Genomic DNA, 11,146 nt, shown 5'->3' with positions numbered 1-11,146 from the left:
TTATCATTGGATCTTACTGTGGCCTTTGACTTGGATGATCATTCCATTTTGCTTAACCACTTACAGGACATCAATATTGCTTCCACTGTAGATAAGTAATTTAATCCTATCTCAGTAAATGCGTTTATACATTCTAAATTGATAGTACTTCCTTCATCCTATTGAAGTTTGACTGAGGAATTCATCAAGGCTCGATTCTCTCACCCATATTCAATATTTTTCTCACCCCACTAATTACTCTGGCTCAATCAGTGGACTTTACAATGTTTGTTTACTCAGATGATTTGCAAAGAATCGGCACTCTTGATCCCCTTGAGATTCTCACTATTAATAACAAATGACCACAAAAGCAAGCAACCCACGCCAAAGGGCACACACTTGATCTCATCTCACACAAACTTTCAAGAGACCAGAACTTAATAATAACAGATATTAAATGGTCAGAAACACCCTGGATGGATCACTACAAACTAAACTTATCCCTACACTGGCGGAAGAAGGGATTACACCAAATACAAGAATACACAGCCTACAGCACAAGAGGTCAAGTAGACACGAAAACATTCTGGCAACTGATATACAACAATGAATGGACAGCACAAACAGACTCCATATACTTCCTCATGGAATGGGATAAAAGATGCAAATGCATACTAGATTTAATAGCATCCTTACGAACAAGAACCTCATGAAAGCATAACTCGATACCATGGTTCAATGATAAACTGAAAAGGCTAAAAACACAATCCAGGAAACTCGAAAGAGCATGGAGAAAAACAAAAGACGAACACACACTCCACATGGAAACAATCACAAAGAAAATGCAAATAAGCTAAATAAGACAGACCAAAAGATCATACTATAAAACTAAAATAGGGACAGATTACAAAGACACAAAGAAATTATACCAACTCGTGAACAAACTCATAGACACCAACTTGGTCACTACAACGAATACAGACATCCCATCTGCAGATAAACTTGCTAAGTATTTCAATGAAAAACTTGTAAACTTACGCAACATGCTACCTCATGACAACACTGACATCAAAAACTTCCTTAATGAGCTGGACCCAACCACTGGAGAATACCCGGCAGACCGAACCTGGTTAAACTTCACCCTACTTACCGTCAATACAGTTACACAGTTGATCCACAGGTTCTCTAACACTCTTTCAAACTAGATACCTGTCCCAACTACCTAATGAAATCCACCCCTGACCGCTTCATAGCAGACCTCACATCCCACCTAAATTACATGCTTCAGCAAGGTCTCTTCCCTAAGGAAAATGGCAACATCCTACTCACCCCGATACCAAAAGACAACAAGAAAAAAACAAATGAAATCACTAACTACCGTCCAGTAGCATCCATCCCGTTGTTAGTCAAACTGATGGAAAACATGGTAGCCAAACAACTTACAGATTATATAAACAAATTCTCAATATTACACAAATCACAGTCAGGTTTTCGCCCCTTCACAGCACAGAAACAGTACTACTCTTCTAGCCAAATTCAAGCAGGAAATAGCAATAGGCAAAAGCATGCTCCCCCTCCAATTCGACATGTCTAGTGCATTCAACATGGTAAACCATAATATATTAATAAGATTACTAGATAAGTTCGGGATCGGTGGAAACATACTTAGCTGAATCAAGGGTTTCCTAACCACAAGAACATATCAAGTAAAATCAAACTCAAACATATCATCACCGTGGAAAGCAGACTGTGGAGTACCACAAGGATCACCACTATCACCGATTCTCTTCAACCTAATGATGACCCCACTAGCCAAGTCCTTATCCAACTAATGCTTTAACCCTTTCATCTATGCAGACGATGTCACAATATACATTCCTTACAAATCTAACCTGACAGAAATCACCAATGAAATCAAGATCAGCTTGAACATCATGGACTCTTGGGCTAATGCATTTCAACTAAAACTCAACAAAGAAAACACACACTGTTTCATCCTCTCATCCCAACACAGTGCAGACAACCCCACAATCATCAACACCCCAGATTACACCCTCCCTATCTCAGACAGCCTGAAAATCCTCAGAGTTACAATGGACCGCAATTTAACACTAGAGAGCCATTTTCTTTGTCCATCCACGACAAAGAAAATGTTCCACTCAATGTGGAAGCTCAAACACGTGAAGCAATTCTTCCTGAGGGAAACATTTCACAACCTGGTACAATCAATGGTACTAAGCCATGTAGACTACTGCAATGGAATTTATGCGGGATGTAAAGAACAAACCTTAAAGAAACTTCAGATCGCTCAAAACACGGCAGCTAGGCTTATCTTCGGAAGAAAGAGATTTGAAAGCGCAAAACCCCTCCGCAAAAAACTACACTGGCTCCCAATCAAAGAATGCATTGCTTTCAAAATCTGCACTCAAGCACACAACTGTGGAACGCATTACCAAAAGCCTTGAAAAATACATACAATCACCTAAACTGGAAAACACTAAAAACTAACCTGTTTAAAAAGGCATACCCTACCGATCCAATATAAATGCCTGATCTCTACAACAGAACAAAACTAAAGTACGTAATGAACATAACACAACTCTTCCGTTATACGATGTCCTAATGTGGCTGTGCCACGTGAACTTTATCTTACCACAACATCACTTTGTATTTGTTTACACCTGAGTCTGCAAACGCCTCTCCGGTACTATGTAAGCCACATTGAGCCTACAAATAGGTGGGAAAATGTGGGATACAAATGTAACAAATTAATTAATTAACACAGATCACAGACTGGCTTCAGAGCAATAACCTTAAATTTAATCCTAGTAAATCAAAAGCTGTTCTCTTCACTGAGCAACAAAAGAAATCTCCAGTTTTACCTATCCTTTTATGTAATACATCGGTACCACAAGAAGACTCTATGTGAATCCTTGTTATCATTATAGATAGTGAGCTTATATTCAGACTGCTGACAGTGCAGGTTATTCAATGTTCTTTTACAAACTCAGTTTGATATGCTCAGTACAATCTCTACTACATCCTTCTACAGTTAACATTCTAATACATTTTTTAGTTATCAATTAGACTATTGCAATTACTTATATAAGGGACTTGGCATCAAAGATCTCCATCATCTCCAAATAATCCAAAATACGGCAATTAGAATTATTAATAAAGTAAGAAAATATGACCATATAACTCCCCATCTGAAGAATGCATGCACACTGGTTGCCCATTTTTCATCACATTACTACTACTACTACTATTTAGCAATTCTATAGCGCTACAAGGCATACGCAGCGCACAACATAGAAGAAAGACAGTCCCTGCTCAAGAGCTTACAATCTAATAGACAAAAAATAAATAAAGTAAGCAAATCAAATCAATTAATGTGAACGGGAAGGAAGAGAGGAGGGTAGGTGGAGGCGAGTGGTTACAAGTGGTTACGAGTCAAAAGCAATGTTAAAGAGGTGGGCTTTCAGTCTAGATTTAAAGGTGGCCAAGAATGGGGCAAGACGTAGGGGCTCAGGAAGTTTATTCCAGGCGTAGGGTGCAGCGAGACAGAAGGCGCGAAGTCTGGAGTTGGCAAAGTACATTAACAAGAACATATGACCATATAACTCCCCATCTGAAGAATGCATGCACATTAGTTGCCCATTTCTCATTACATAACTTGTAAAATACTTCTTCTGCTTTTCAAAGTACATTAACAAGATAAGCCGGCATACTTCTCATACTATCTAATTCCATATTGTCCACCCAGGGCTCTTAGATCCACACAGCATAACCCTTTTATTGTCCTTAATTATAGAGAATTACAGAACCAGTTACCTCCTCATTTAAAGATGTAATCCTCTCTGGCAAAATTTAAAATTGATCTCTTCAAGAATGCTTACAGCTGAATTTTCATTTTAATATTGTCATCTGCGAGCTTGACATGAACCCCCTTGACATACAAATGCCAACCTCCTATTTCCCTACTCCTGCTATCCTATCTTACATTGTAGTTTGTATCCACTATCCTCACCATACCTTCTCTTGTTTAATGGCACTAATTGTATCCCCTTTTAGATTGTAAGTTGCCCAGATAGTCTGTCTGTTGGGCGAGATAATCAGTTCTAATAAACTTCCTGTAGGACTGACTTCTTGAGTTTAATATTTGAAACTCTTATGCAGTTAGTGAAAAGGCTTACCACATAAAGGAAATGTTCTTTTCTTTAAAAGTCAGTGGAGCAGAGCAGAAGCAAAAACTCCGGCAAATAGGGGCAATGTGCAAATACTATTCATATAAGTTATATATACACGATCTCAAGGATCTGCTCTTCATCATTGACACAAAAACCTTCCTTTAATTTATTTGTAAATCTTTTAGAATTGTCTGTTCAGCTTCATATAATCATTACACAGTCACATTTAATTACAAAATGATTCCTGTACTTATCTTTATCTACAAGTCAGCAGACAGTGGAACTTCATAGTCCTCGAACCAACTCCTTTTCTACACCCCGGACCAACGTCAGCCAGTGTTTCACTCAGCTGATTCAGGGTCTGAAAAACAGGGAGATTATGGCAGCATGGAAACTTCCTAATGCTGGAGTACCTAGTGTTGTTTTTCTCTGCGATTCTACAGACACCTACTAGAAAACCGGCAGTTCTATCTGGTATTATCTATTATTCTGCAAGATACAACAAATCACTTGGCATACCTTTTCTTTGCTCCAGTTTTGAAGGCCCTTGTGTGCTTTCTTTTGTTTTTGTACTCTTGATCTCTGCTTACAGATAACAAAAGAGGGGTCAACAGTACAAAAACCAAAACAGAAACAAAAGAAAGCACACAAGGGCCTTCAAGACTGGGACAAAGAAAAGAAATTTATTCAAAAAATAACCCAACACGAGCCATATTTCGGTGAAGGTATGCCTGCATTAGGGGTCAACAACATCCCAAGTGACTTGTATCTTGCAGAAAAATAGATAATACCAGATAGAATTGCCGGTTTTCTAGTAGGCGTCTACACAATCGCAGAGAGAAACGACGCTATGTAGATACTCCAGCATTAGGAAGTTTCCATGCTGCTATAATCTCCCTGTTTTTCAGACCCTGAAGCAGCTGAGAGAAATGTTGGCTGACGTCGGTCCGGGGAGTGAAAAAGGATTTGGTTCGAGGTGTATGAAGCTCCACAGTCTGCCAACTTGCAGATAAAGATACATACAGCAACAATTTTGTAATTAAATTTGACTGTGTAATGATTATATGAAGCTAAATAGACGATTTCCAAAAGATTAACAATTAAATGGGGAGGTTGGGCAGGGGGGTATTGGGGGAGGGTGGGAGGGGTGGGTAGGTTGTACATGGTTTTTTCTTATCCCTTTTTGATTGGACTAGGATATGGGGAACTCGAGAGAGGGATGCAGGGGATGTGGGGGGGGGGGTATAAATTGAAAATGTCAATGTGGTCATGTATGAAGGCGTAAGACGTGTACATCATGGCACAGAGTGTAATTGTTACCTATAGTACTGGAGTCTTGTATGTAAGAGAGTAGACTGTATGCATGTACTGCACTGATGCCAATAAAGATAATTAAAAAAAAAACAATTAAATTAAAGGAAGGTTTTTGTGTCAATGATGAGCAGATCTTTGAGATCATATTTAGCCTTGGAAATCTTTGGAGCTCTTTGAGGCTTTTCCTTCCTTTAATAGAACATACTTGTGTGTATGTTTAGTCTCTCTTTTTGAATGAGTGGATCATTTTGTTTGAAATATTAAAGTGGGTCCATATGAATCAGAAGTTCAATTTGATGCGTTAGAGGGAGTATTGCATTCATCTCTACTGTAGTTGCTAGAAGTCTTTTGCTATGGGGATCTTGGGGTGACGTTTCAATTTATACGCTTCTGCTATAAATTTTATGAAACAGAACCTAAGTAATTCACAGGGGTTTCTAATATAGGAATGTACTGAAAACACATTCTAATAGAACATATCATGTACTCTGGTCTCAATTCCATTTTACCCTACAAGACATCAAATATTAGGATTATCGATCCTAACACATACATTACCCAGTCTACCTTTGGCATCTACTATAAATCAGTGGTTGAACTTTTTTGATTGAAGAAAGATGTCATTTCTACTATTCTTTCTTTCACTGCTATGTGTTAAAAGTTTTCGCAGAACTTGTTTTACATCTTTGTTCCTAAGGGTGTAGATCAAAGGATTTAGCAAGGGAATAACCACTATATAAAACAATGACAATAGTTTGTCTTTACTTTTGGAGTAACTCGAGGAAGGATGTGCATACATTAAAAGACTCGGAAGAAAGAATAAAGTGACTACAGTGAAGTGGGAAGTACATGTAGAGAACGTTTTACGTCTCCCCTCTGCTGAGTCAATCCTCATAATAGTTCTAATGATATAAGTATAAGATATCAGGACGACTGAAAGGGTAAATGATGATAGAGTAACTGCAATTATAGATATTTCAATCTCATTTTTGTAGGTGTCAGCACATGAAAGTTTCAATAATGGTACCAGGTCACAAAAGAAATGATTGATGTGGTTGGATCCACAGAAGGGTAATGTGAGGGTAAAACTTGTGTGCACTATGGTGTTCAGAAAACCACCTGAATATGCCCCAATCACCAGTTGATAGCAGACTCTCCTGTTCATAATAACAGGATAATGCAATGGTTTACAGATTGCCACATATCGATCATATGCCATTACTGCCAAAAGTAGAATCTGTGTACCAGCAAACAGAAGGAAGAAAAACAACTGAGTAGCACATCCAGAGAAGGAGATGACTTTCTTCTCTGTCAGAAAATTGACCAGCATTTTAGGAGTAACAGTTGTGGAACTGCAGAGATCTAGAGAAGATAAGGTACTGAGGAAAAAATACATAGGGGTATGAAGACAAGGATCCATCCTGACCAAATATATGATACCAGAGTTTGCTAGAAGTGTGATCATGTAGACCATAAGAAGGAGCATAAAGAGCAGTATCTGCAGTTTTGGGTCATCAGTGAGTCCCGAGAGGATGAACTCAGTCACAGAGGTCAAATTCTTACCATCCATCGATATACAAAAAACTGTTACTTGTTCTGTAAAAGAACATAGAAAATTTTAATTCAGACTAATGGAAGGAAGGGTATTGAAGAGTTCAATATTCAGTGTGGTTTAAGTGGACAGGAGAAGGGATTTGGGGTGAGGTATGCTGAAGCTGTGTGTGGGAGGGGGCAAGCTTGGAGCCCTGATTCTAAGAAATGTAGCTAGAGTGACATAAATAGACTATGCAGAGCCACAATTCTGAGAAATGCATCTCCAGCCAATCACCTTCTGAAACATTATCAGAATATCTGGAATTACTGTTATCAGAAATGGTATAAAAGATGGGCATCTCTAGCTGGAAGAGAGCTTACCTTTTCTGATCTTAGCCTCTCTAGACTTATCAGACTTTCATCTGATCTTCTGTCAACACATCAAGTACCCAAACCTTCCAGAGGGGAGTACTGCCTTCAAGAAGGCCAATCCTGCTTCTTCAGATATCCATGAGGGATACTGTGAAAACATGCTGGCTGCATGACCAAATACGATGATTGGTAATTGATTGTTGGTGATGGACTAAACATTAGCTTATTTGGTAAGTGTGTGTTTATATGAACTAATTTCTGCTAAGTTTGACCTTTTTTTTTTCAATGAACCTTATTTATGGACATTTCTTCTATGTCTGTTTTCCATTATTGTAAATAGCCTCTTTTACAAATGGATTGGGATCATCAAAAATCATTGAAAATGATATCCAAAAATCAGTATAATGACCTACTAAATTCCAGAAATGTATCCACAATGGATATTCAAGTAAAGGAAGGAAAAGCCTCAAAGAGCTCCAGATCAACAGATCTATAGAGCTTAAACCAATCACACAGATCTGCTCTTCATCATCAGCTTTAAAACCTTCCAAGTCCATTTTTCAAATTTTATAATTTTTTTTAGACCTATTTAAATGTATTTTCATTACTGCTGTGGGGCACCTCTTGAATCACAATGTTTATGAACAGCATTTCCTATCCTTTTAAGTGTTCCCAGCATCAAATATTCAAAAATTGGAAACAGTACTTATCTCAATAAACTTCATGAGCCACCACTCTTGAATTCTGTATAGTTCCCGGATCAACAATGGCCAGTGTTTTGCTTAGCTCAGTGGTGCTGTGCTTCTTCAGGGTCTCAATAATCGGGGCTGTCAAAAGAAAAACACATTTCTTGCACATTTCTTACTTCATAGAGATAGCATCTCCACTGTCAATGACTGTCCAGTGGCTCTCAAAGTCACCCCAAGAGCTCAGCCCCTCTGGTTCTAGCAATCTGAACTCAAAATCTACCTCTGTTCTTTTTGCAAGAGGAGTCTCCGAATATCACCACCTCTAGTGAGTGGGTGCACTTGTTGCAAAACCACACACCGCAGTTCATTAAAAGAGTGTTGTGACTGAATGCAGTGTGCCACTAAAGGCAAAGTTGACTTCCTAGTCTGGATAGCACTTTTGTGTTCAATCAACCGGACATAGAGAGTCCTCGAAGTTTGTCCCACACAGATCGTATCACACGGACATCTCAAACTATAAATCACACAACTGTACTTACAAGATGTAGTATTATTTAGATTTATAAATTCAGTGATCTCCACTATAATAGCACACATTACATAATCTCCACATTTCACATGACCACCATCTCCCCTCTCATCAAAAGTGTCATCTTTTGGTGTGAAAAATATAGATGGGAAAAGTTGTTTTTTTAGGTTTTTCCCCTTGGTCTTTTCCCAGTGTGGCATTACTTATGTACTTATGGCACTTGGATCGCTCTTCAATGCTGCTGATGGGACCCCGGTAAGAGAGGGGGAGAGGGGGTTGGCGATTTTGGAGGGGGGGACTGGCACTCAGAGGGAGAACAGAGCAAAGGAGAATGACAGCGGGAGGACAGAGTGAAGGAGAGTGACAGAGGGAGGGAGGAAGCCATGGAAATTGGAGTGGAGGAAAGGGGGCCGTGGGACTTGGAGGGGACAGAGGGAGAGAGCGAGGGAGGGGGAGGAAAACCTTGCTAGCGCCCGTTTCCTTTCATACTGAAACAGGCCTTTTTTACTAGTAAGCAATAAAATCTAAAAGAAATGACACTTATTATGCATTGAAGTAGATGGACACCTCACAAAATTAAAACAATCTAAAAACTGCATAAATTCCACAGTTGATCCATCATTCAAATCTCCTAATGCATGTAAGTCCCTTAATATTATTAAGTCAGAGAAAATAGTAGAATAGTGTAAAATATAATCAAACAATTGCTATTATATTGAGGGCCAGTTTCTTGGAACAAGACCTGAGTGGATTTATTTTCCTTTTCCAATAAGTCATACTCAACATGAGCTACTGATATGCAATTAATTTATTTTCCTTCACCATCAAGTGTCTATTACAAGAACATTTTGAACAGTTCGGTTTGTTATGAGACTGTGTACGCTTGGTGTTCCTTCCCAAAGGAACTGAGATCTTTTAGCTCATTTTTTTTTCAATGGAAGTTGAAAACATATCTGTTTAAAAAAGTACTTTTTTAAGATTGTATTTTATCTAATTGTAATCCTCTTTGAGTCTTTTTGGGACTTAAGGTTCAAGTTGGTGGACTATAAATGACACATTACATTACATTACACAAAATAAAAATAAGCTAGAAAAGTCCCAAAACAAACCAAAAATTAAACATTTTTTTCTGTAAATATAATGCTTGAATCACTAACCCAGCAATGTCTCAAATACCTGTGAATGACCCTTTCTCCCCTCTCTCCTGTACGTGGTAGGTTGTTCTTTAGAGCAGGAACTTATACTGTATATAAGCAATTCTAATATAGAATCTCAAGAGAACCCTTACTAGTTAAACAACTAAATTAAAAGTCACAGTGTTATTAACCCAAGGCAATAATGATTCTCCTGTGCGTACATTTCATTTTCCCACAAGAATAAATATACAGTTTTTACACCAACACTGTCTGAATGGTAAATATACAATTTCAGCTTTAAGCCACATTGTAAGCCACATAGAGCCTGCCTTGGTGGGATTATGTGGGATATAAATGTTCACAATAAATAAATTAATTAATGTATACACTTTCGCTAATGTGAAGAAGAGGAATAGTCTAATGGTTAGTGCAGTGGGCTGAGATACTGGTGAACTGGGTCCAGTTCCTACTGCAGCTCCTTGTGACCTTGACAGGTCATTTAAACTTCCATTGCCCCAGGTACAAAAACTTAAGGCTTCTTTTACAAAGCCGCAATACCGACTATTGGTGCGGCAAATGAGAGGAAGCCCGTTCAATTCATATGCCCTCTCATTTTCTATGTGGGAAGCGCTAGTACAGCTTTGTAAAAGAAACCCTTAGTGCTATATAAATGATTAGTATTAGAAGCAGTGAATATGTCGCTCAACCCTCCATTACCCCAGGTATAAAATAAGCACCTGCATATACTACTACTACTTGACATTTCTAGAGCGATACTAGGGTTACACAGCGCTGTACAGTTTAACAAAAAGGACAGTCCCTGCTCAAAGGAGCTTACAATCTAAAGGATAATACATAAACTACTTTGATTGTAACCACAGATAAGTGGCATATCAAATTCCATTCCCTTTCCCCCCTCCCCCTTAAATCTGCTAGTTGTTTCTAATGGAAGAAGAGTGCATTTCTCTCCAAGCTGTGAAGGAGACCTTGGCCATGTTAATGCAGGTGGGATGATGCATCAGTACCATTTTTTCATTATATAGGGAACTGGGGTAAACAGACCAAGTATTTTGGATGGGCCCAGAGCTTAGATGGGCCCTTCTACGGCATGGCACAGCACAGAGCAGGGACTGTCTCTCTATGTCAAGTGTTCAGCGCTGCGAGCATCTGGTAGCACTATACAAATGCTATTAGTAGTAGTAGTAGCACTCCATAGCCCCCCCCCCCTCCCCACACACACACAGAGATATAAAAAAATATATAGATTTTTTTTCACCTACCCCACATCAACATGTCTCCTCCTCTGCGGCATCCCGGCATCTGCCTGCCCGTCGCTGAATCCTGTCCCTCCCCGGTGTACCTTATAAATATCCCCAGTGCCTGCAGTGTTTCAATTATTGCCGC

General features: G+C 38.9%; 1 protein-coding gene across 1 annotated transcript; it reads right to left on the bottom strand.

Moving 5' to 3' along the window:
- Window positions 1-6,069: 6,069 nt before the first annotated feature.
- Window positions 6,070-7,053, bottom strand: LOC115461050 (olfactory receptor 1019-like). Its single transcript, XM_030190583.1, has one exon. The coding sequence runs from the start codon at window positions 7,051-7,053 to the stop codon at window positions 6,070-6,072; it is 984 nt and encodes a 327-aa protein (XP_030046443.1).
- Between the last annotated feature and the right edge of the window lie 4,093 nt (window positions 7,054-11,146).

This window comes from Microcaecilia unicolor, chromosome 1 (genome assembly GCF_901765095.1).
Source record: "Microcaecilia unicolor chromosome 1, aMicUni1.1, whole genome shotgun sequence".
NCBI classification, from domain to species: Eukaryota; Metazoa; Chordata; class Amphibia; order Gymnophiona; family Siphonopidae; genus Microcaecilia; species Microcaecilia unicolor.
Note: the sequence above shows the minus strand (reverse complement) of the source record. Positions and strands in the feature narration are given on the sequence as shown.

What these genes read in the sequence shown, in the direction of transcription:
- LOC115461050 (XM_030190583.1), bottom strand. Translation starts at nt 7,053, where the DNA reads ATGGATGGTAAGAATTTGACCTCTGTGACTGAGTTCATCCTCTCGGGA.